The 25527-nt window shown below is 50.6% G+C and overlaps 1 protein-coding gene and 1 long non-coding RNA gene across 6 annotated transcripts in view; one reads left to right on the forward strand and one right to left on the reverse strand.

Moving 5' to 3' along the window:
• Window positions 1-1599: 1599 nt before the first annotated feature.
• On the forward strand, window positions 1600-17222 carry SLC52A3 (solute carrier family 52 member 3). 5 transcript variants are annotated; one of them, XM_064382298.1, is made up of 7 exons: window positions 1600-1621; window positions 9412-9594; window positions 10331-10418; window positions 11380-11997; window positions 12983-13488; window positions 15466-15589; window positions 16059-17222. In XM_064382298.1, exons 4-7 carry the CDS (start codon window positions 11431-11433, stop codon window positions 16269-16271), a joined length of 1410 nt encoding a protein of 469 aa, XP_064238368.1. In that variant the 5' UTR covers window positions 1600-1621; window positions 9412-9594; window positions 10331-10418; window positions 11380-11430; the 3' UTR covers window positions 16272-17222. The 5 variants fall into 5 exon arrangements, with proteins under 5 accessions (XP_064238368.1, XP_012310691.2, XP_021521466.2 ...); XM_021665791.2 differs by having other exon boundaries at window positions 1602-1621; window positions 9409-9594; XM_012455268.2 differs by lacking the exons at window positions 9412-9594; window positions 10331-10418.
• A 921-nt stretch (window positions 17223-18143) lies between these two features.
• The window catches only part of LOC110567168 (uncharacterized), a 69544-nt gene continuing 62160 nt past the window's right edge, over window positions 18144-25527 (reverse strand). The window contains exon 4 of the long non-coding RNA XR_002477628.2: window positions 18144-18243. This is a non-coding gene — a long non-coding RNA (uncharacterized LOC110567168). The remainder of the gene's footprint in view (window positions 18244-25527) is intronic.

A 25527-nucleotide genomic window follows, 5' to 3' on the forward strand; every position in this document is an offset into this window, starting at 1 on the left:
AGAGTAGCTGGGATTACAAATGCGCACCACCATGCCTGGCTAATTTTTGTATTTTTAGTGGAGACAGGGTTTCACCATATTGGCCAGGTTGGTCTCAAACTCCTGACCTCGTGATCTGCCCTCTTTGGCCTCCCAAAGTGCTGGTATTAGAGGTGTAAGCCACTGTGCCCCGCCTATAAGATTCTTTTTTATATAAATTCTCTTTTCTTTAATATCAAAGATGATAAAGCTTTCCTTGATAAAAACAAACTTCCAGGCTGGGTGCGGTGGCTCATGCCTGTAATTGCAGCACTTTGGGAGGCCGAGGCAGGTGGATCACAAGGTCAGGAGTTTGAGACCAGGCTGGCCACCATAGTGAAACCCCATCTCTACTAAGAATACCAAAAGTAACCAGGCACAGTGTCATGTGCCTGTAGTCCCAGCTACTCAGGAGGCTGAGGCAGGAGAATCGCTTGAACCCAGGAGGCAGACGTTGCAGTGAGCCGAGATCGGGCCACTGCACTCCAGCCTGGGCAACAGAGCGAGACTCTGTCTCAAAGGAAAAAAAAACTTCCTTGATGTTTGTGGACTAGACTGCCTAAGGCCACAAGATTAGAGATGAGAGTATTTCACTAAATAGTTCACGATGTGGCTATCTTTATTAAACCAATATTGATGTTTCATTATTAAAAAGTCACAAGCAGCCTGGGCGTGGTGGCTCACGCCTGTAATCCAAGCACTTTGGAGGCCAATGCGGGCGGATCACCTGAGGTCGGGAGTTCAAGACCAGCCTGACCAACATGGTGAAACCCTGTCTTAAAAAAAAAAAAAAAAAAGTTACAAGCAAAGATGATTCTGTTTGGACCATGAAAGCTGGAGGGAAGCCATGTTTCCCGTCCCTACTGTACCAAATACTTTGGGTATGTGAAAAAATAAAATAGAATTGCAGGACCCTCTAAATTTATGTTTTGTACTCTCTATGCCAAGTTTTGGCACCTTATAGTATTTGGCAGAGATAAGTATGAAATTGTGGCCTGGCACAGTGGCTCATGCCTGTAATCCCAGCACTTTGGGAGACCAAGGTGGGCGGTTCACCTGAGGTCAGGCATTCAAGACCAGCCTGGCCACTCCACTCCAGCCTGGGTGACAGATCCAGACTCCATCTCGAAAAAAAAAAAGAAGAAAATGGCCATGCTGAGAGCCACATAACTAACTCTGCGGGGCTTAACTTCTTGGCATCGTAAATGTAGAGGATCCTGAAATATTTAATTACATATCTATGAGTGGAAATCCCACAAAATACGAGACTCAAAGAAGGGTCAGATGATCGAAGTTTAAGGACTAGAACCAGCTGTTTGCACATATCTTTTGTCAACTGGGGATCAACTCTCATGAAATCTGGACGGCAAAGGGCACTCAATAAAGCAAGCCCTTTATTGCACGGTTCTACCATCAGGATTCTCTTCCTAGCTGGGCTGCAGAGCAGATTACAGATACAGAGTAGGCTCTTTGTCTTGCGGGGAGCCTCACCCACCCTCTGCCTGCCTGCCTTTCCCCAACCTCTGGGCGGGGACAGGCTTATACAAACTGAGCTGCCTCTGGCCCCTCCCATGCAGAGCGTCCCCGGGAACTGGACCAGCAGGTAAGTGAGCAGAGCGGGGCGGTTCAGGCCTGCGAGAGCGTGGCTGCAGCTACCAAGGCCAGCTGCTGGCCGGGAGCACAGGGCACTGACCAGGTTGTGGCAGGCGCACTTGTCTGGAGCCAGCAGGTGTCCCATGGCCTTTCCCCTAGTTTCAGGGAGCGACCAGAGAGACAGGAGGGAAGAAACGTTTCCTCCTGAGCTGGCAGGTTGGAGTCGGGACAGGCCGAGCGTGAATTCCAGAGCCCTGGTGCCTCCAGACCAAAAGGCTGGGTGCTGTGGCTCACGCCTGTAATCCCAGCACTTTGGGAGGCTGAGGCAGGTGAATCGCTTGAGCTCAGGAGTTCAAGACCAGCCTGGGCAACATGGCAAAACCCCATCCGAAGAAAAAATACAAAAATTACCCAGGCCAGATGTGGTGGTGTGGGTTAGTAGTCCCAGCTACTCAGAAGGCTGAGGTGAGAGGATGACTTGAGCCAGGGAGGTTGAGGTTGCAGTGAGCTCAGATTACGCCACGGCACTTCAGCTTGGGTGGCAGAACGAGATCCTGTCTCAAAAAAAGTGGTAATAATAAAGAACAAAGAGTGGGTCCCCATTGACTCCGCCCAGCTCCATCTCCATACTATCTCAGAACAACTTGACCAGGCTGAAGCCGCAGGAGCCTGGGAAAGAGGGTGGGAGTTGGGATGGATGTGGAGGAGAGGGGAACTGGCCTGGAGGAGGCTGCTCCACCAAGGTCAGCCCCGTGGGAGGCCTGAAGCCCTTCCTGGCCCTGGAAGGGAGGAGAAGTGGGGAAGAGAACTCACAGTCCGCTTCTGCGGGCCAGCCTGAGCGCCTGTTATCTCGTTCCCATTTTCCTGGTTGGCTGAGCCCAGAAAGGCCGGGCACATAAAGAAACCAAGGCCCAGAAAGGGCAAGCAGCTGACCTGAGGTTGCACAGCCAGTGAGCACAGGCCTGGATGCCTACCACAGCCTGAGATCAGGGGTGGGGCAGGGCTCTGGGAAGCACTATCTCCTTCCTGGCGTTGTTTTCCCCACCTATCCAACAGGGACATTGAGTTGGGATGAGTTCTAGGGGAGCTCTGAGGTCCCAGCAAGGAGCGGTAGAGATGGCCTCCTGCTACATGTGGCTGTGAGCGGTGAGGGTGGCTGAGCTGCGCCCAGGCTCCCAGTGCCCCAGCTGCCTCCTGCCTCCCGGCACCTCCTTGCCTCCCTCTCCACCGCAGCTTCCCATTTTTCCTTGTTTCTGTGCATCTGTCATCCTCTCTCCCCATTTCTGCTTCTGACTTTTGGTTCTTTCTGTCTGTTTGTCTCAGTCTCTTCTCTCTCACTCCCCTTCATCTCCCTGTCTCTCCCTGTGGGTTTTGTGGTTTTGACCCCTCGGCCTCTGTTCTCCATGGACTCAAAGCCAGTCCATTCCTACATACACTCATGAGGGTGAGGCCAGGGCTAGGCCCTAGGTAGACGCCTGCAGGAGTCACTAAGTTCTCCAGGAGCCTGGAACCCAGAAAAGCATTGGCTCAGACTGTTGCCCAGGAGTGAGATGTGCCCAGTGTCATGCTGCCACCTGGCACTGCCCTGAGGGTCACCCTGGCCAACACAACCCTCAGAGCTGAGGCAGGTTTCCTCCAGCCTGGCTCACAGGACTAGGTGCCTACCAGCTGGCAGCTTGTCCCTGCAGAGCGAGAAACCAGCCATGGTGCCAGTGGCTCAGGTGGCCCAGCCCGTAGCAAGCCAGATGGTCACCTGGGCACTGGGGGAGCGGACAAGGCCCCACTCACATGGAAATTACACTCCCATGGGAGAGACTAGTGTTCAACAGATAGACAGATAAACTCCCGTAACTGAGCTGGTGTCAGTAATACTTTGATGAAGGAAAGCAGAGGGCAGGAGAATGTGGAGGGGGTCAGGGGATGGCGTGCGGGGTGGAAGCTGCCTGTGCTCCCTGGAGGAGATGGCCCAGCCCATACATGAGGGTGCACTGGCCCTGGACAGAAACTCACTCCCAACTCCCTTCACTCACTTGTGCTGGGGTTCACAGCTTTTGATGCAAGAATGCAAAAGAGAAACCTTTGCCTGGAACCGGCTGGGCGCAGTGGCTCATGCCTGTAATCCCAGCACTTTGGGAGGCCGAGGCGGGAGCATCACCTGAGGTTGGGAGTTCGAGACCAGCCTGACCAACATGAAGAGACCCCATCTCTACTAAAAATACAAAATTAGCCAGGCCTGGTGGCTCATGCCTGTGATCCCAGCTACTCAGGAGGCTGAGGCAGGAGCATCACTTGAACCCGGGAGGCGGATATTTCAGTGAGCAAAGATCATGCCATTGCACTCTGGTCTGGGCAACAAGAGTGAAATTCTGTCTCAAGAAAAGCAAAGAAATCTTTGCCTGAAACTGATCCTTCTAGCTTCTCTGTCTGTCGCGCACCCATATGGGGCATCTTAACTGTCTCATGTGAAGCCTTAGGTTTCTGGTCTCTGGTGATCACAGAAGGGGACCTGGATCCTTGGGAAGCAGATATGTCTCGAAGCCTCTCTCAGCTTCTCCTGAGCCTGTGCTCCATTTCTCTCTTTCTCAGGCCCATGTCTCGGGAGGCCACCAGTGAGTGGAATCCTGCTCAGCATGGCCCCATTCTTCAGAACCCCTCCACCCCCAGACTTTTCTCAGGCTGCTTAAGAGGGCTGGGTTCATGCATGCCAGGATGTAAAGCTCAGCTCCCAGCTGTATGGCCCCAGACAAATTTATTTCCCTTTCTAAACCTCAGTTTCTTCATCTGTAAAATGGAGCTAATTGGAATGCCAGCCTCAGGATTGTGGCAGATCTGATAGCTAATGTGTGCAAAGAGCCTCGCACAGGGTCTGGCACAATAAGCAGCGGATGCGTGGCGGCTGTGGTTGTCACTGCTGTTATGGTGACTGTTGGCCCTTTTGCTACAGCATCCTAAATGCAGAAGGGCTTTCCTCCTGCTTCCTCCCAGCACCTCGTGTTTCACCTCACAACAGCCAGCACCATCCTGTTAAAAACTAGGTTTGAGCTGGTCTCCTCTGCCTACTCACAGAGCTTTTGACTCTAGAGAAAACCCCCAAGCTCCCACCCAGGACCCTAGGGGACCTGCCCTGTCTCCCTCCACCCACTCCCACTGTCTGCAGCCACACTGACCTCCTAGCTGTCTTTTTATTTTATTTTGTTTTTTTGAGAGGGAGTCTCGCTCTGTCACCAGGCTGGAGTGCAATGATGCAATCTCGGCTCACCACAACCTACGCCTCCCGGGTTCAAGCGATTCTCCTGCCTCAGCCTCCTGAGTAGATGGGATTACAGGCACCAGCCACCACACCCAGCTAATTTTTTGTATTTTTAGAAGAGATGGGGTTTCATCACATTGGTCAGGCTGGTCTCCAACTCCTGATCTCATGATCTGTCCACCTCAGCCTCCCAAAGTGCTGAGATTACTTTGGGAGCCACCGCGCCCGGTGATATGTATCTTAAAATTATCCCAACACATTCCGAACACCACCTGTTCTGAATCTCTCCTTTTCTCTGCGGCCTTTTTGCACATGTAGTTCACTTTGCCTAAGAAGTTCCCTTCATTTTCACTGATGACTGTTCCTCACCGAGTCCTCCAGGTCCAAAAGGACACCTCCATTTTGAGGAAGGAGAGAATTTGGGAGTGAGCCGGGGCCATAGGGCAGATGGGTCACGTGGGGACACACCCCCACCACGTCTGGTTTCCAGACAAGGAAACAGACCCCCAGAGCCAAATCATATCCCTCAAGTGACACAGCTGTGGCAGCACCTGGGTCAGAACCAGAGAATTCTTTGTGGTGAGTGGGGATTTAGGCTTTCAGTGCCTGGGACTTTTGAACATACAAGAAAGTCAGGCTCCTTCTGCCCTGTCTGCCCTCATCTCCCCATCCAGCCCTCCATGGGAAAGCTACTGATGTTTGTAAATGTTTAACTGGACACCTCAAGGAACTCTCATTAGTTTAATAGCTTTTCACATGGCAAAGGTAACCATCATCTGCAAATTCTCCTGCTCCCTTGAACTGTTGACTTAGCCCTCTTTATTAGGCATGTCGTGTACTGCCTTTGCTACATCCGTGTTTGTTTTGCACCTTCGTCTGCTGTCTTGACCAGGAAGGATGAGTCAGGCCTGAACCTTGGGACTGTGTTTCTGTTCATTTCTCCTGGAATGTCTGAGGCTATCTTGGGAAATATTCAGAGTACAGAGAGTCACTACAGTGTTGACTCCTTTATGAATTAGAGTCTCGATATGTGAAATAACTTTTGGTCGCAATTTATACATTTATACTTTTGGTGCCAAATTCCACATGGAGGGCTCTTTGTTCCTCTGCTCTTTCCCTCTTTCTCTCCCCTTTTTTTTTCATATCTCTGCAAGACATTTGCCCCCAAGTGTCCAAACAACTACTTTTGTTAAGTTTTGATTTTTGATCAAATCCTGGTTGGGACAGGACCTGAGTTTCAGAGTCAGAGGATAGGTGGTAAAGGAGGTAAGCGTAGTCATTAGTTTTGCTTGCTACAATCTGTCAGTATGCATCCTGGAATGTACATCTCTGTGCACTTAGCGCAGAGGAGGCTTTTTTGTTTTTTTGTTTTTGTTTTTGTTTTTTGAGACAGTGTCTCGCTCTGTCGCCAGGCTGGAGTGCATTGGCATGCTCTCGGCTCACTGCAACCTCCACCTCCCGAGTTCAGGCGTTTCTCCTGCCTCAACCTCCTAACTGGGATTATAGGAGTCCGCCACCACACCTGACTAATTTTTTTTTTGAGATGGGACTTCCCTCTGTTGCCCAGGCTGGAGTGCTGTGATCTTGGCTTACTGCAACCTCCGCCTCCCGGGTTCAAGCAATTCTCCTGCCTTGGCCTCCTGAGTAGCTGAGATTACAGGCATGTGCCACCACACCCTGCTAATTTTTGTATTTTTAGTAGAGACGGGGTTTCATCATGTTGGTCAGGCTGGTCTCGAACTCCTGACCTCAGGTGATCTGACACCCAGCTAGAGACAGAGTTTCACCATGTTGACCATTGCGAGGCTGGTCTTGAACTCCTGACCTCAAGTGATCCACCAGCTTCAGCCTCCCAAAGTGCTGGGATTATAGGCATGAGCCACTGTGCCCAGCCTCACAGTGTTTTTGTTGTATATAAAATGAGTGACTTAAACAACATAGAAGTTTGTTTACAATTTAACAACAACATTAAACAAACGAAACAGTTCAACACAGGTTAAACAGGGCTCCTATGGGTGCTCTCTGCCTGAGAATCCCAAGGGAGCCTAATATGCATCTAACCCCCACCACATGCCTCATAGTACAAAATTGTTGCTGGAGTTCCAGCCATCACATCTGAATTCCAGACAGCCAAATGGAGGAAGAGCAGAAGGACACACTCCCTTATTGTTAACTCTTTCCCCATTTGCCACAAGGAAAACCTGCTTGCAACTACAGTGTTTACCCCAAGATAACTTTGCCACGAAATACGTTGCTTTTATTATTATTTTTGCCTTACTCTAGTATATTGACTTTAGAAACAAAAGACTTCACTCTATTTATAGCATTCTGGTTTTAATAGTGGTATTTCCATTTACAAAGCATAGTAATGTTTGATCGCTAATAAACATCAAATCCTAGAAAACACAGCATTTCTGCATGTGACATTGTTTTCGAACAGTTGTTGGCCATTTGGTGAATTTGATGAGTCCAGTTTTTCAGAAATAGATGATTCTTACTTTAGTTCTGGTTAGAAATAACTCTAAGAACAGTTTTTATGTTTTATTTTCACATTGAAAATCAGTCAGATATAGGGTTGGGTGCGGTAGCTCATGCCTGTAATCCCAGCACTTTGGGAGGCTGAGGCAGGAGAATCACTTGAGTCCAGGAGTTCAAGACCAGCCTGAGCAACATAGAGAAACCCTGTCTCTACTAAGAAATACAAAAAGTTAGCTGAGCATGGTGGTGCACGCCTGTAATCCCAGCTACTCAGGAGACTGAAGCACAAGAATTACTTGAACTTGGGAGGTAGAGATCAAGAGCTCTGCGGAGATCTTGCCACTGTAGTCTGAGAGCAAACCACTATAGTGCAGCCTGGGCTACACAGCAAGACTCTGTCTCAATTTTAAAAAAAAAAAGTCGGATTTGCTTCAGCCTCAATGAGCATGTTTACATAAAATTGAATGAGCGTTGGCAGCAAGCTGCACTCTTTTCTAAACAGGAAACGGGCTAAGGAGACTACTCAAACTCGCATATGAACTTATTGACCTGTGCTTGATGACGTGGCCATGTGCAGCTACAAGGAAGGCTGGGAAATGTAGTCCTTTAGTTGGGTGGCCATTTACCTAACAAAAACTGAGTCCCTTTTTATATTTTTTCTTTTTTGAGATGGAGTCTCGCTCTGTTGTCCAGGTTGGCATGCAGTGGCACGATCTTGGCTCACTGCAACCTCCACCTCCCAGGTTCTAGTGATTCTCCTGCCTCAGCCTCCCAAGTAGCTGGGACTACAGGCATGCACCACCATACCTGGCTAACTTTTATATTTTTGATAGAGATAGGGTTTTGCCATGTTGGCCAGGCTGGTCTCAAACTCCTGACCTCAAGTGATCGGCCCACCTCGGCCTCCCAAAGTGCTGGGATTACAGGTGTGAGCCACTGCACTGGGCAGGTAACTACATGTTTTTGAATGCAATTGATATGTTTGCTGAAATAGTAATCTTACAATAAAGGTTCATTGAGCCCTTACTGTGTGGCAGGCACAGTTCTAGCACTTTGCATGTTCCTAGCAACAATTCTGATGTTGATACTGACAGCCTATCTGTTTTGCAAGAGAAGACTGAAGCACAGGAGGTACAGGAGGTCAAGTCACTTGCTCAGTTTGTAAGGGTTGAAGTTGGGATTTGAACCCAGTCATCTGGCTCCAGATGCTACTGCAGGGGAGAGCGCCAAGATGGCCCGGGTCTAGGAAGGAGAAAGAGGGCAAAGCGGTGGCCACTTCTTCCAAAATATTCCTGAGAAGCCAGAAATATTGACGGTTGTTTGCCATCCCCTCCATTGAGGATGACAGTAACACATTGTTGAACACTCTGGGCAAACCAAAGTAATACATCTGCTCTCTGACTTTGGCCAGTGTGTTAATTTGCAAATCCTGAGCTAAGTCATTGAGAAAGGCCCTTCCACCTTCAAAATGCCAGATTCCCAAGCAGCCCTCACGCTCAAAAAGCTTCAGTCTCAAGGTATGTGCCTGCATGCACCCACACAAGAACAACCTTAAATGAAGTGTTCATGGGGCCTCAATGAGGACACATGAGGCAGCCAGAGGTCTCCTGGAGGATGAGATCTTGTAGAAAGCTTGATGTGGACAGAAGAGGGGGCGGCACTCCAGGCTGGGGGGACAGCAGAGGCAAAGGTGTGCCACTGCTGCCTGGGGGCTTCCCCTTCCTCCTCGGGTCCTCTTGGCACCCCCAGAGCAGGCCTTGCCTGTGCTGTTAGTCAAGTCAGCTTGCTAAGGGAGGGAACAGAGTCTGAGGCTCCCAGAAGGGAGGGGCAGAGCAGGCCTGCTAGCGGATCTGACTGCGTTACACCCCAGGAGTGGCTCTTCCCAGAGAGGAAAAGGCGGTAGCCAGAAAGGCAAATGAGCATTGAGTTCGCTCAGTGGAGGTAGGAGGAAGGAAGTCCCAGCCCTGTGGGCAATTCCGTGTGTGGGAACCGTGCGGAGGAGCTGTCGGGGATTCTGGAGGTTCCTGGGTGAAGCGTGGCCACAAATTGACACTCCTGCTTTGTACTAGAAGAAGTATGGAGTTAAAGACGGCAGCTTGAACTGAAAAACCCTGGGTCAGGGCGCATGCTGCAGGGAGCCCAGTCCAGAGCCCAGGAGAGCCCCTTGCCCCTTCGGACTGCGTCCGTCTCCCATCTACAAAACGTGGACATTGGCCCAGTTGACGTGTCTCTACAAAGAGGTGCATATACCACTGGTGAGTTCAGTTGATACCTGGTGGAGGAATCTTTTCCCTTTTTAAAGTTTCATAGTCATGGATTAATTCTCATGTGAACGAAACAAAAATAACTATGCCACCAAACCTGACGTTTCATGGTAATGGTCGGTAACCCTTAGTGGTGCTTGCTGTATGCTGGGACTGTGGGAAATAATATATTCTCACCAGCATACTAACATCTCATCACAGACCACAGAGTTCATACCATCACTGTCCCCTACTTACAGATGAGGAGATGAGGCCCAGAGAGGCAAGGTCACCTGCCCAGCGTCACCCAGATTGTAAGCAGCAGAGCCAGGGTCACACTCAAACAGCTGGGTCCAGAGCCTCACTCCTGGCATCTCCCACATTCCTGCGCGGACTAAAGATAGAAGAGAGTTAGTAACAGCACAGGTGGGCTGCCACTGGTAGCTGCCAAGGGGGTAAACAGATGGCAGAATGGTTCCGGAGGGCCAGAGGAAGTGGCCTCCAAAGGCCACCTAGAGAGTTCTGTAATTTCAGGAGGAAACAAAAGCCAGATAGAAATTTTATTTCAGGTAACCATATATTTGCATCAGGTAATATGTTTACATGGTTCACAAATCAAAGTTCTATTGCAAGACAGACGGAGGCGTCACCAGCATCCCTGCAGTCCCTGCGTGTGTGTCCTTCAAGGTTGCTTTGCGCCAGTACAAGCAAAGAAAACATATGTTTCCTCCTCTTCTATGTCCAACAGGCAGTACGCTTTTTCCTGGTGCCGTTTACCTGCCTTGATTTTGTTTCAAGATTCTCAGTATAGCCTGGAGACCTTTCCTTATCAGCCAGTAAGATCTGCTTTCCTTATTCCTTATTCCTTTAAACATGTGTGTGGTATTCCAATAGGTCCCTCGAATTAGCCCCTTCTCTGTTGATAGCCAGAGAGGAGAAATTTCCCATAACTTGCTATTATCAACAAGGTCACAATCTATAATAACCTTGTACACAAGTCATTTTGTCAGGCTTTGGGACAATCTCATGGTGGGAAATGGCACCCTGGAGTGGCTTTCCTATTGTGAATGAAGGTGATACTCTTTTCATATGTTTAAAACTTATTTCTACCTTTTTCTCTGATTTGTTCATATCCTTGGCCATCTGTTTTGTGGGGTCTCTTTGTTTTTGATTTTTAAAAACTCTTTACATATTAGGAAGATGAGCCCTTGGTGATTTATGTTACGAATATTTCCCCCACGTTTTCATTTAACTTTTGACCTTGCTGTTGGTATGTTTTGCAGAAGCTGCATTGTTTGCTTTTGTGTGTTGTATTGAACTTTTTATTTTCATGAGTCATGGTTAGGAAAGCTTTCCCGTTTTCTGCTAATAAAAAGCCATCTTGGGCCAGGCGCAGTGACTCATGCCTGTAATCCCAGCACTTTGGGAGGCCGATGCAGGCTGACCACGTGAGGTCAGGAGTTCCACACCAGCCTGGCCAACATGGTGAAACCGTGTCTTTGCTAAAAATACAAAATTAGCTCACGTGGTGGTGCATGCCTGTAATCCCAGCTACTTGGGAGGCTGAGGCAGGAGAATCACTTGAGCCCAGGAGGTGGAGGTTGCAGTGAGCCGAGATCATGCCATTGCACTCCAGCCTGGGTAAAAACAGTGAAAGTCTGTCTCAAAGAAAGAAAAAAAATAAAGCCAGCTTGTTCACAGGGAGGGGAGTAATATGAGAAAACCGTGGGCCCCAGATCACAGCATCTTGCTAGGTAGTGAAGTTGAAATTACTCACCTGCTGTCCTTCTCTGCCAGCCCTGCTGCAGGCTGATCTGGGGAGGCCTCTGGCCCAGGGCGGATACCGCCATGGCCTTCCTGATGCACCTGCTGGTCTGTATCTTCGGAATGGGCTCCTGGGTGACCATCAACGGGCTCTGGGTAGAGCTGCCCCTGCTGGTGATGGAGCTGCCTGAGGGCTGGTACCTGCCCTCCTACCTCACGGTGATCATCCAGCTGGCCAACATCGGACCCCTCCTGGTCACCCTGCTCCATCACTTCCGGCCCAGCTGCCTTTCCGAAGTGCCCATCATCTTCACCCTGCTGGGCGTGGGAACCGTCACCTGCATCATCTTTGCCTTCCTCTGGAATACGCCCTCCTGGGTGCTGGACGGCCACCACAGCATCGCCTTCTTGGTCCTCACCTTCTTCCTGGCCCTGGTGGACTGCACCTCCTCAGTCACCTTCCTGCCCTTCATGAGCCGACTGCCCACCTACTATCTCACCACATTCTTTGTGGGTGAAGGACTCAGTGGCCTCTTGCCTGCCCTGGTGGCTCTTGCCCAGGGCTCGGGTCTCACTACCTGCATCAATGTCACTGAGATGTCAGACAGCATACCAAGCCCTGTGCCCACAGGGGAGACTGACATCACACAGGTACCTGGAACCATCGCAGCACTTGGTTTGCTCACAAGTGTAGGGGAAGGAAAATCTGCTCCCCTATATCCTTCTAGGTTCTTTGGTCAGTCTGTGAGCTAAACTGACAAGGTAGATCAACAGCAGGAAACCTATTTGAATTACTTACATACATACGCATGGGGGCTCTCCCCTTAGGTGGGGGGCTCTCCCCTTAGGTGGGGGGCTCTCTCCTTAGGTGGGGGGTTCTCTCCTTAGGTGGGGGGTTCTCTCCTTAGGTGGGAGTTCTCTCCTTAGGTGGGGGGGTTCTCTCCTTAGGTGGGGGAGTCTCCCCTTAGGTGGGGGGTTCTCCCTTAGGTTGGGGGGTTCTCTCCTTAGGTGGGGGGTTCTCCCCTTAGGTGGGGGACTCTCCCCTTAGGTGGGGGGTTCTCTCCTTAGGTGGGGGACTCTCCCCTTAGGTGGGGGTTCTCCCCTTAGGTGGGGGACTCTCCCCTTAGGTGGGGGGTTCTCCCCTTAGGTGGGGGGTTCTCTCCTTAGGTGGGGGACTCTCCCCTTAGGTGGAGGGCTCTCCCCTTAGGTCTCCAGCTAGCCCCTCCTCTGAATATGTTTGTGCTTGCCACTGCTGTAAGGTAGCTGAGTGATAAAAGGTGTAGCTTCCCAGTCAGAAAGCACCAGGTGAAGTCTGGCTTTGCCACATTCTCCCTGTGACCCTCAGGGAAGGGACGAAGCATTCTGATGCCTCAGTTCCCTCTGAAATGGGGGATGATGGTCCCACAGCACAGGCCTAGGAGGCACAGGGACTCATCCATGCGCAGTGTCCATGCTCAGTGGCAGTCAGTGTGAGCAGTCATTATTGCCACCTTGTTAGTTATTTGTTTATTTATCCATTATCTATTAATAATAACACATAATCTGTATTCTGTGTTATCACTGTCGTGACTGTTGTTCTGCATTCTGACCCCCACCCCCCACCAGGGATCTGACTGACCTGTTTTGTCCTTTGCAGGGAATTCCCAGAGCTTTGGTGTCCGCTCTCCCCAGAACGGCAGCACCGCTGTCCCACCTAGAGACTCGCTACCTCCCCGCCCACTTCTCGCCCCTGGTCTTCTTCCTCCTGCTGTCCTTCATGATGGCCTGCTGCCTCGTGGCATTCTTTGTCCTCCAGCGTCAACCCAGGTGCTGGGAGGCTTCCGTGGAAGACCTCCTCAACGACCAGGTCACCCTCCACTCCATCCGGCCACGGGAAGAGAATGACTTGGGCCCCACAAGCACAGTGGACAGCAGCCAGGACCAGGGACATCTAGAGGAGAAAGCAGCCCCCTGCTGCCCGGCCCACCTGGCCTTCATCTATACCCTGGTGGCCTTCGTCAACGCGCTCACCAATGGCGTGCTGCCCTCTGTGCAGACCTACTCCTGCCTGTCCTACGGGCCGGTTGCCTACCACCTGGCCGCCACCCTCAGCATTGTGGCCAACCCTCTCGCCTCCCTGCTCTCCATGTTCCTGCCTAACAGGTGTGCCCCCATCTGGCCCTAGGGAATCCTAGCGGGGGAGCACTTCATTTCAGAACCCAGAATTCCAAACCTGCCTGCTGGGCTGTACATGCAGTGGTTAAGAACGTGGTTTTGCGAGCACCCAGGTCCAAATCCCAGCTCTGCCACTTGTCAGCTGTGTGCGATGACAGGTCACTTCACTTCTCTGTGCCTCAGGGACATTTATCTGGAAAATGGGAGTAGTAACAGTTCTACCTCCTAGGACTGCTGGAAAAACGTTATGAGCTGATTCTATAAAGCTCTTGGAGCGGTGCCTGGCACATGGCAGGTCCGGCCTAAGTGTCCACCATCATTGCCATCAGTTCATGAGGAGAGCAGGCAGCCACTGGGGTTCCCATTTACAAGGGGAAACCATGAGGCTTGGAGGAAGAGCTTGACCTGGTCCAATTCCCAGGATTTCAGCCCTGCCCTCCTGCCTCTAACCTCCAGCTGGTTCCCTTAGAGCCACAGTTCTAGAAGAATGGCTGGGCAAGTTGATAAAACACAGATTGAACCAGCCTAGTCTGGGACCTGGGATTGCAGTTTTTAGTAAAGAACCCAGATGGTTCTGAGGAAGGGGCTTCAGAACCTAGAGGAGAAATTCCACCTCAGATCTTCGTATTTAGGTCCTCCGGCCTCGCATCTACACTGGCCTGCCTTCCCTCGCTGGCCTGCTCAGACCCACTCTCCCAGCCCAGGAAGGAGGACACTGAGGACAGAAGAGCTAGACAAAAAGCTTGCCAGGAAGCTGGATTTTCTACCTTAGGGCCTAGAAAACGGAAGGAGGGTGGAGGATTGGAGGGAAGCAGGACTAAAGGCCCAGACCTGCAAATCCAAGAAACCCTAAATATTAGAATTACAGAATCTGAGTCATGGAATCCAAGGACATTGGAGAGAAAGAGTCTTTAGGGGCATTGGCAGACCCCTATGTTCTTACGCAGGGCATGGACCAGTCTTGGGGTTCTGGAGACTGGAGAGTGGGACCCCAGGGACAAGGACCTCCAAGGAAGGACAGTGTCCTCAGTTGTCAGATGTAGGTTTGCATGGAAGGGCACCTGCAGGGAGATGCTCCTAGCAGCAACAAGGCAGCTTCCAGGGCCCCTAGAGATAGCACACCCCACGTGCAGAGGCGGGTAGCTGAGGCCAGACAGGGAGGAATCCCCTGAGGTAGCACAGCACACCCTGCTGTGCCAATGCCCAATCCAGCTGTCCTCACTTCAGCCCGGCTTCCTGGCCAAGGCTGGGGGTGTCGCAGGAGGAAATGGCAGCAGGTAAACACCAGGTGGGCCCACAGCTGAGCCAGGCCCTGCATGCTCTGCTCCTGGGATCACATAGCCTTGCAGAACTCCCATTTGGAGTCTCAGAGGCCAGTCTCAGCTTAAACAATAGAACTGAGATTTGAGGCCAGGTGTGGTGACTAACACCTGTAATCCCAGCACTTTGGGATCACCTGAGATCGGGAGTTTGAGGCCAGCCTGACCAACATGGAGAAACCCCGTCTTTACTAAAAAGAAAAAATTAGCCAGTCGTGGTGGCACGTGCCTCTAATCCCAGCTACTCGGGAGGCTGAGGCAGGAGAATTACTTGAACCTGGGAGGCGGAGGTTGCAGTGAGTGGAGATCATGCCATCACACTCTGGCCTGGGCAACAAGAGTGAAACTCCATCTCAAATTTGAAAAAAAAGAAAATAACTGGGATTTGAACCAGGACCATCCAGTGCCAGAGTCCATTGTGCTTTTCTTGCTTGGGTTCCAGGCCCTGTGGTTAACACTGGGGACGACTCAGGCTGGTCCTGCCCTTTCAGGAGCCTCCCTGGCCCACTTGAGTCAGGCGGCCTGGAATTTTCCACATGAGTCTAAACTAACCCTGGAGACACTGGCCATCCACACGGCCCCCAGGGGAAGGGGGACAGAGGTCAGGCTTCTTACCTCCTCCACTCACCTCCCCCACTCTCTCTAGGTCTCTGCTGTTCCTGGGGGTCCTCTCCGTGCTCGGGACCTGCTTTGGGGGCTACAACATGGCCATGGCGGTGATGAGCCCCTGCCCGCTCCTGCAGGGCCACTGGGGTGGGGAAGTCCTCATTGTGAGTATCCAGCCGAAGGGGGCGGGGTCTGCTCCCGATCTGTGCCCCTCACCTCCTAGCCAAGGCCTTGTAGAGCCTGGGTGCAGCGCTTTCCAGCGAGCAGAGTCTGTGGGGCTCTCCAGGGAAGCCCCAGGTGGGAGGGGTGCCCCTTCCACATGTGGAAGTAGAGGCTTGGGGAATCGAGGTGGCTGGCAGGCCACTTCCCACCATGTGTAGCTCAGCAGTGGCCTTCTCTCAAATGCCCTTGACTTGATCATGGGCACATGAACCCAGAAGACCACTGGGCTCTCCTTTGCCCCTGGGCTGTCAACTCATGGGACCTGTCAGCCCCGCAGCATCACTCCCAGAAGGCTCTCCTTGCACCTAGGGAGTATCCCATGGGTTTCCCTGAGCCCTGTGAGAGTTCTTCGTCCTGGCGCTCGCCCCGCAAACCCCGTCACTCTGCATCTCTTACCGCCCGTCCCTGCAGGTGGCCTCGTGGGTGCTGTTCAGCGGCTGCCTCAGCTACGTCAAGGTGATGCTGGGCGTGATCCTGCGTGACCGCAGCCGCAGCGCCCTCTTGTGGTGCGGGGCGGCGGTGCAGCTGGGCTCACTGCTCGGAGCGCTGTTCATGTTTCCACTGGTAAACGTGCTGCGGCTCTTCTCGTCCGCCGACTTCTGCAGCCTGCACTGCCCGGCCTAGGCAGGCCACCAACCCCGCCCCCATCGCTAACAGCCGGAAACTGGGGTTCAGAGAGGCCAGGCCACAGAGCAAGTGCAGAAGCAGAGAGGCAGAGTCTGACTACTTGAACCATGAATCCAAGTGCCCACTAGGGACTGTGGGGAAGGTCACAGGCCACCCATGGGACCGGAAATGCACAGACAGCTCTACCCCCAACTCTGTGTCACAGTCCCTGTGACTGCCAGTTCAGATTGCCTTTGCTTTGACTCTCAAGAGCGGACCGATTTGCATCGTGTAGCCGGAGGCGGGCCCAAGGGTGTTAGAAGGGACAGCTGGGAGGGCGAGCTGTCCCTTCAGGCTGTGTACCTTGGGGAAATCACTTGGTTTCTCTGTGCCTGTTTCCTCATCCATGCAATGGGGATTACCATCTACCTCACAGGCATGGCACGAAGACAAAAGCAAGCAGCGGCAGGCATAAAGCAAGTCCTCCTGAGCCATCTGCTGATGTGACAGTCCATGGTGGTGACAAGAGTGACAGTCAGCATAACCTAGAAATGGCCAGAAGGGTTGAGAAAGGCCCCTGCCCTCTCTCCTTTGCCCCTAAGTCTCACAAAGGGGCTTCTACAAGACAGGTGGCTAACGGTCGAATCTTGAGCATCTGGGCTCTCGGATTTCCAGCATGGAGGATGTGGTACCCCCCACACCCCTTCCCGTCATCCTTCCTTGCCCATGAAGCCCTACTTGTTGGAGAGTAAGTGCCCTCCCGGAGGCAGGGGGAGATGATTTGCTGGTGGAGCTAGGGAAGGCCCACCCATGAGCCTCTGAAAGCACACTCCCCCACCAGGCTGGGGACCAGACATGCAGAACCCCTGGAAGTATTCTCTCAAATGGAGGGGGCGGGTTGGTTGTTATTTTGTTTTACTTTTTGTTTTTCATTTTTTTAAATAAAGACATTTTCTGCTTTTACACTCATATCAGCCTTCAAAGAAGTGCAAGCTTGGTACAGTGGCTCACACCTGTAATCCCAACACTTTGGGAGGCCAAGGCAGGCAGATAACTTGAGGCCAGGAGTTCGAGATCAGCCTAGCCAACATGGCAAAAACCCATGTCTTAAAAATAATAATTTTAAAAAGAAGAAATTTAATGTGAACCCCAACATGTGCAATTAGTTTTCAGTTGGTTCTAAGCTCAAGGCTGAGCTCAGGAATGAACAGAATCAAGTGCTTAGAGAATGTCTGGGTCTGGGGCTTTTTTTTTTTTTTTTTTTTTTGAAGCAGAGTCCTGCTCTGTTGCCCAGGCTGGAGTGCGGTGGTGCAATCTCGGCTCACTGCAACCTCCACCTCCCAGGTTCAAGTGATTCTCCTGCCTCAGTCTCCTGAGTGCACACTACAGGTGCACGCTACCACACCTGGCTTATTTTTTGTAGTTTTAGTAGAGACGGGGGTCTCACCATGTTGCCCAGGCTGGTCTCAAACTCCTGAGCTCAGGTAATCTGCCCACCTTGGCTTCCCAAAGTGCTAAGATTGTAAGAGTGAGCCACCGCCCCCAGTCCCTGGGACTTCTTTTTAGAGGTTTTGTTTGCTTGCCACCACTACACTCCCCTTCCCTTTTAATTTGTTTTGAATAGATAATACAGTCACGTGTTTCAAAAAATCACAACATGTAAGGTGTACAGAGAAAAGTTTTCATCCTTTTCCTCTCCCTCATCTGCCCAGTTTCTCTTCACGTGCACACACATGCACACACACGCATGCACGTGCACACACACACACACACAGAGGCACCTTTATTAGCCCCTGTTTGCCCTTTCAGAGATTATACAAATGTAAGCAAATACAGAATCTTCTCAGACCTCTTTTTTTTACGGAAAAAGTGGTAAACTATTGCTCACCTTGCATTTTTTTATTCAACAATGAAAACAGGTTCCTTGTTCTTTGTCGTGGCTGTGTAGTATTCTATGGTGTGGAGGTGCCAAGTTTATTTAACCAGGCCTCTGTAGAAAGACATTTGAAGGTGTTAGAGACAAAATTAAAAATAAGATCTAATCCAGAAAACCTTTCCACAAAAGTAGAAGAGAAAACAGTTTTATTCTTAAATAAGCATTAAACCAGACTGCAGTGGTCATCACAGGCAATCCACAAAAGAGATTACAAAGAGAAATAAATGTCACTCTTTTATCTAGCCAAGCAGGTACAACCTATTGCATATATGTCCTCAAATAATAACTCGGGCCGGACATGGTGGCTCATGCCTGTAATCCCAACACTTTGAGAAACCGAGGCAGGCAGATCACTTGAAGTCAGGAGTTCGAGACCAGCTTGAGCCAGCATGGTGAAACGCCATCTTTACTAAAAATACAAAAATTAGCCGGGTGTGGTGGTGCACATCTGTAGTCCCAGTTCAGGAGGCTGAGGTGGGAGGATTGCTTGAACCCAGGAAGCAGAGGTTGCAGTGAGCTGAGATCACACCACTGTACTCCAGCCTGGGCAACAGAGCAAGACTCCATTTCAAAAAAAAAAGTCCTCAAGTCAGGTGACCGCTCAGCACCATTTGCAGCATGTTTTATCCTGAATTCACTTGGTAATTGGAGTGGCCATCCGTGTTAGCTAATTGTCTTTATCCAGAGGAAATAGAAACTCATATCTTTATGATGGATGATGGATTGTTTTGCAACTTGGAACCAGGTACTGAAGTCAGGCTCCTAGCCTCCCAGGAGACTGGGTGATAAAGGTGCTATCTTGATGTTTACCTTCCAAACAGATGCCTCCTAGGCCCCTGGGACAACATTCCTGGCTTGTAAAACCGGCAGGAGGCTCATTTGACTTTTAAAAAGACTCACATCTTAAAGGAACAGAGAAATAATCACGTTTTCCAAAGTGTTTGCTCTAGATTATTTAAGAACAGGATGTCTCTTTCCTTTTCTGCACCAGGGAGAATTATTTTATTTTATTTTTTGTATTTGCCCTTACGAAAACATTTGGATTTCCAGCCAGTCCCTCCCAGGAAGGATGTTGAAGTGGATGATGATCAAGGAGTTTCTCTGTACTGATGTAGGAAGCTGCCCCAGAATTAATTATATGTGCACACACACAAAGTAGATGCAGAAGAGGAGGTGGGGTGTGGCGCTATCCGTGCTAATGTGGCCTGACAAGGACCGGGTGGAGGGAGCATGGACATTTGGAAAAGGCTCCTCTCTGGTTTTGCTTTCCTGCACCATCCTTGGAAGACTTTTTTTTTTTTTTTAAGATGTTGCCAGGCTGGAGTGCAGTGGCACGATCTCGACTCACTGCTACCTCCGCATCCTGGGTTCAAGAGATTCTTCTGCCTCAGCCTCCCAAGTAGCTGACACTACAGGCGTGTGACACTAATTTTTGTATTTTTAGTAGAGACGGGATTTCACCATGTTGGCCAGGATCTCTTGACCTCATGATCCACCCGCCTCAGCCTCCCAAAGTGCTGGGATTACAGGCATGAGTCACTGTGCCTAGCCCATCCTTGGAAGTCTTTAGCCCTTAAGGTACTGTGCAAGATCCAACTCTTAGCCTTCTCAGCACATGAGGATGAGAAAAGCATCTCCGCCCCAGGATGCACTGAGCTACTATGTGCGAAGTGCTTGGCACCGCACTGGGAAACAGTAAGTGTTCAATAAATATCATCGAAAAGCTGTCTCACTTTGCGAGGATATCCACCACAGACCCTTGATGTCCCCAAACTACACTCTGCTTGCCCCAGCTTTGCCCCCAGCTGAAATGCAGTTTTGAGGCAGGCCTGAAACATATGATGTTCCTACAGACACCAAGTGACCAGCTAGGTAAATTCTCTGAAGAATGAGATCAGGGCTGGATGTGGTGATTTACATCTGTAATCCCAGCACTTTGGGAGGTTGAGGCAGGAGGATTGCTTGAGCCCAGGAGTTTCAAATCAGCCTGGGCAACATAGCCAGACCCTGCCTCTACAAAAAATACAGCAATTAGCTAGGTATAGTGGCACATGCCTGTGGTCCCAGCTACTCACAAGCCTGAGGTGGGAGGATTGCTGGAGCCCAGGAGGTCAAGGCTGCAGTGAGCCATGATGGTGCCATTGCACTCCAGCCTGGGCAACAGAGCGAGACGCCATCTCAAAAACAAAAAAGAGACAGAGAGAGAGAGAGATCAGAACTCCAGACTCAGTCACTCAGTCCAAGGGGTGGGCTTTCCCAAGGATGCCCCTGCAAGCTGGTATCTCAAGGCAAGTATGAGAGAAGGATGTGAGGTAAGGCAGAAGGTGCCTTCCAGGAGGAAACGACAATTTGAAGGCCAAATGGTAGAGCCAACAGGATGCATTCAAGTGCCTGAAAGGAAGCCAGGGTGGGGATCCAGAGAGAGAGAGAGACACAGTATACCTGGAAAGCCGAGATCATGGAGAGATGGAGGGCTGCTTTGGCCTGCATGACATTGAAAGGGACCACACCAGATACAAGCAGGCTCAGAAGCCACTGCAGCCAACCTGGAGAGAAATAATGTCATCCTGGGTAACCACCCAAGGGGTTCACTTTACCTGCTCCCTAGACAAAGCTGGTTCATCAAGACAGGGGAATTGCAATAGAGAAAAAGTAATTCACGCAGAACCAGTTGTACGGGAGACTGCAGTTTTATTCCTCAAATCAGTTTCTCCAAGCATTCAGGGAGCAGAGTTTTTAAGGGTAACTTGGTGGGTGGGAAGAAGCCAGTGAGCCAGGAGAGCTGATTGATCAGAGATGAAATCACAGGGAGTGGAAGCTGTGTTCCTGTGCTGAGTCAGTTCCTGGGTGGGGGCCACAAGAACAGATGAGCCAGATTATTTATCTGGGTAGTGCCAGCTGATCCATCAAGTGCAGGTCTGAAAAATATCTCAAGCACCGATGTTAGGAGCATTTTAGGGAGGGTCGGAATCTTGTAGCTTCCAGCTGCATGACTCCTAAACCAAAATTTCTAATCTTGTAGCTAATGTTAGTCCTACAGAGGCAACTTAGTCTCCAGACAAGAAGGATGTCTGTTTTGGGAAAGGGCTGTTACCTTCTGTTTAAAGTATAAACTAAGCCCAGGAAGTGGCTCATGCCTGTAATCCCAGCACTTTGAGAGGCCAAGGCAGGTGGACCACAAGGTCAGGAGTTCAAGACCAGCCTGGCCAACACGGTGAAACCCCACCTCTACTAAAAATAAAAAAATTAGCTGGACGCAGTGGCACATATCTGTAATCCCAGCTACTAAGGAGGCTGAGGCAGGAGAATCACTTGAACCTGGGAGGTGGAGATTGGAGTGAGCTGAGATGGTGCCACAGCACTGCAGCCTGGGTGACAGAGTGAGACTCCATCTCAAAAAAATAAAATAAAAATAAAGTATAAACTAAGTTTCTCCCAAAGTTAGTTCAGCCTCCACCCAGGAATGAACAAGGACAGCTTGGAGGTTAGAAACAAGACGGCGTCGGTTGAGTTAGATCTCTCACTGTCTCAGTCATAATTTTGCAAAGGTGGTTTCGAGAGGACCCTGCACTGGGCGAGTGGCGCACTGGGCCAACCTATCACATCGACCAAAATGTTCTTCTTTTTGATCTCCTAAGAATGTTTTTCAGGATGTTGGTGACCAACTGAGCAAAGGGACGCTGCAGGAAAAGGACAGAATGGCTCTCCCTCCCTCTCAGGTCGGGAGGTGGGAGCTGAGAGGATGTGTGTGTGGTGAGGTGGGGTGAGGGCTCAATCTCTGCCCTGGGAACCCACGGCAAGAGTAACTCTTCTGGTTTAAAGCTACCCATTCAAACCCCCAAAAGTGGAGGTCTCAGGGACATTCCCTCCTGCCATTTTGCTGGGGTGGTATATGCTGGGAGACTTTAATTTTATTTTATTTGAGATGGAGTCTCACTCTATCACCCAGGCTGGAGTGCACTGGCACGATCTCAGCTCACTGCAACCTCCACCTCCCGAGTTCTCCTGCCTCAGCCTCCCAAGTAGCTGGGATTATAGGTGCCACCACCATGCTCGGCTAATTTTTATGTTTTTAGTAGAGACAGGGTTTCGCCATGTTGGTCAGGCTGGTCTCAAACTCCTGACTGACCTCAAGTGATCTGCTCGCCTAAGGCCTCCCAAAATGTGATTACAAGTATTAGCCACCGTGTTGGGCCACTAGGAGGCTTTTAGAACTGCCTGGAAACCAGAGCCAGAAAAGTGAAGCCTAGAGAACCCACCCACAGGGGGCCCACACATCCTGGCTCCCTGCTGTGCTTGACCTGGTCAGCCCTGCCCTAGGTTTGGGCAAATCTACCCCCAGTTCAGGAATCCTGGCCCCAGGCCCAGTTTCTTCCCTGCCCTGCCCTGCCCTGTCCTTCCCTGGGTTAGGGAGAACCCTCTGCCTCAGGGCACACTGCTTCGAGTGGCCATGGCTTGACTTATACCTTTTAACACTTTCTCTACAATGGCCTGTGGGTCTGCATGTGTGTCCCAGACCCTGCAATTGGGGTCACGTGCTGACAGCGGTCCTTGCTCTTCAAGTCTTTGAGCTCCAAGAGGGAGAACCTGAGTTTGAATTGTTCACTGTGAACAACCCCCCCCACCCCAACCCGCCCACCCCCCCCCCACCCCCGAGGCTCAGCCTCAGATAGGAGTAAGGCAGGACTGGTTTTACAAGGTACAGGTCACAAAGACCTTGCTGATAAATGAAGCTGGTCAGATCCCACCAAAACCAAGATGGAGATGAAAGCAACCTCTGGTCGTCCTCACTGTTCATTATAATTATAATATATGCTAATTGTAATATATCAGCATGCTAAGAGACACTCCCACTAGCACCATGACAGTTTCCAAATGCCATGGCAACAGCCAGAAGCTACCCTACATGGTCTAAAAGAGAGGAGGAACCCTGAGTTCCAGGAATTCACTACCCCTTTTCTCGAAAACTCATGAATAATCCACACTCTGTTTAGCATATGATCAAGAAATAGCCATAAAAATAGTCAGCAGACCTCAGGACTGCTCTATGGAGTAGCCATCCTTTTATTCTTTTAATTTTTTTTTTCTTTTTTGAGACACATTCTGGCTCTGTCACCCAGGCTGGAGTGTGGTGGCACAATCTCGACTCACTGCAGCCTCCACCTCGCAGGCAGTCCTCCTGCCTCAGCCTCCTAAGTAGCTGGGACCACAGGTGCACCCCACTGCACCCAGCTAATTTTTGTGTTTCTTGTAGAGATGGGGTTTTGCCACATTGGCCAGGCTGGCCTTGAACTCCTGACCTCAAGTGATCCTCCCGCCTCAGTCCCAAAGTCCCGAAGAGGGACTTTCTTAAACTTGCTTTTGCTTTGTTGACTTACTCTTGAATTCTTTCCTGTAGGAAGCTAAGAACCCCTGTGGCCTTCCAAGCTGACCTCTAATTTTGGGATTCACCCTGTGATAAGCCCAGTGCCCTGCCTTGAGAAAGGCTCAACAAATAATAGTGGTAAAGCCAGGTTAGGTGGCTCACGCCTGTAATCCCAGCATTTTGGGAGGCCTAGATGGGTGGATTGCTTGAGCCCAGGGGTTCGAGACCAGCCTTGGGCAATGTGGTGAGAACCTGTCTCTACTAAAAGTACAAAAAATTAGCTGGGCATGGTGGTGTGCGCCTGTAGTCCCAGCTACTCAGGAAGCTGAGTAGGAGGCTTGATTGAGCCCAAGAGGTCCAGGCTGCAGTGGGCCCTGATTGTGCCACTGAACTCTAGCCTTGGTGACAGAGCTAGACCCTGTCTCAAAAAAAAAAAAAAATAGTGGTAGGCAGAATGGCTCCCTAAGATGTAGACAGACACCCTAATTTTTGGAATCTGTGATTGTTACATTGCATAGTAAAAAGGACTTTGCAGATAGAATGAAGGTTACAGACTTTAAAATAGGGAGATTATTTTGGATTATCTGAGTGGGCCCAATCTAATCACACAAGCCCTTAAAAGCAGAGAGTCGCAAGAGATTCAGCAAAGGAGGTGAGAAGACAGAAGCTGCAGGAGGAACCATCAGGGAGACTCCAAGGCTGAGAAGGATTTGAAACGCCTGGTGTTGCTAGCTCTGGATATAAGAGGAGCCCCTGCACAGGGACCTAAAGAATCAGGAGCCCCAGGAGCTAAGGGCGGCCCCAGCTGACAGCCAGCGAGGAAGTGGGAACGTCGTCTGAAACCACGTGGAACTGGACTCTGCCAGCGACCTGCAGGAGCTTGGAAGCAGATTCTTCCCCAGAGCCTCCAGCAAGGCACGCCGCCCTGCTGACACCCCGATTTTAGCCCTGAGAGACCTGGATCTGACGTCTAATCAACAGAACTGCGAAATAATAAATTTGCATTGTTTTAAAAGTTGCTGTTTACTGGCCACGTGTGGCAGCAGCGATAGAAAACTGACACGATGGTGCGCCCTCCCCAGTTCTCCCAGCCCTGGAGCTTGTGAAATGCGCTCAATTCTCATCACCACAGCCCCACATCACATTGCAGTGGTGGAAACAGAGTTGGGGGAATGATGGACCCAGGGTCCGGCAGAAAACGGGTTGTGAAATCTGCACACAAAGCCCACTTTAGTTGGCTCTGGATCCAGGGTTCTTTCTGATGAGCTGTTGGCATAAACACTGAGTACCACGTTTCAGATGTGTCCTGGAGAAAGGGGGTTCAGAAACACAAAATCAGGCCAGTTCTGCACTGAAGACAGAAGGAGACATGCCATCTGAAGGAGACCGAATGGCTCTTATGCTTCCTTGGGGTTGGTCAGCACCAGAATAGCCACGCATCTACCCTGTCCATCCGCACTGAGACCCACCAGGAACTGCATGGCTTTGCAGAGGCTTCCCACTGCTTCTCTTCCTGGTCGATCATAGGCAAGGGTACGAGGCCATTCCTGCTGTCCTGTGCTGAAGGCCAACCCCATCCCATGCCCTGGGCTCTTTCTGAGGCTGTATTTATTTAATTCTTGCAGAAACTCTATGAAATTCCTCCTATTGTTATCAGTCCTATTTTGCAAATAAAGAAACTGAGGCCCAAAGAGGGCCAATATCTTGGTAGGTCACTGAGTGGCAGAACCGAGACTCAGACCCAGGCTGCTGAGGTTCTGCATCCCATGGTCTTTCTGTGCCAGAGACATGAGCCTCAGCATGTGAATTGGTGGGAAAACCTTGATAAGGCAAGCACTGGCTTCAGACGGGGAAACCCAAGTCACAGAGCAATTAAAGCTCCTCCCTGGCCCATCATCTTCTGGCTTGACCTTGAAAAGTTGAAATCCACTTGCATGGCATCTCCATCACACTCCCCCTTCTCCAGCGACACA

Source organism: Aotus nancymaae, unplaced genomic scaffold, assembly GCF_030222135.1.
Source record: "Aotus nancymaae isolate 86718 unplaced genomic scaffold, 86718_ANA_hifiasm-v0.15.2.pri h1tg000029l, whole genome shotgun sequence".
Classification (NCBI taxonomy): Eukaryota; Metazoa; Chordata; class Mammalia; order Primates; family Aotidae; genus Aotus; species Aotus nancymaae.

Excerpts from the sequence above, each read along its gene's own strand:
- SLC52A3 (XM_012455265.2), top strand. The coding sequence starts at position 10,320 with ATGTCCAACAGGCAGTACGCTTTTTCCTGGTGCCGTTTACCTGCCTTG. Across the intron at positions 10,419-11,379 it reads AGACCTTTCCTTATCAGCCA|CCCTGCTGCAGGCTGATCTG; the intron begins GTAAGATCTGCT and ends CTTCTCTGCCAG. Across the intron at positions 11,998-12,982 it reads GGGAGACTGACATCACACAG|GGAATTCCCAGAGCTTTGGT; the intron begins GTACCTGGAACC and ends TGTCCTTTGCAG.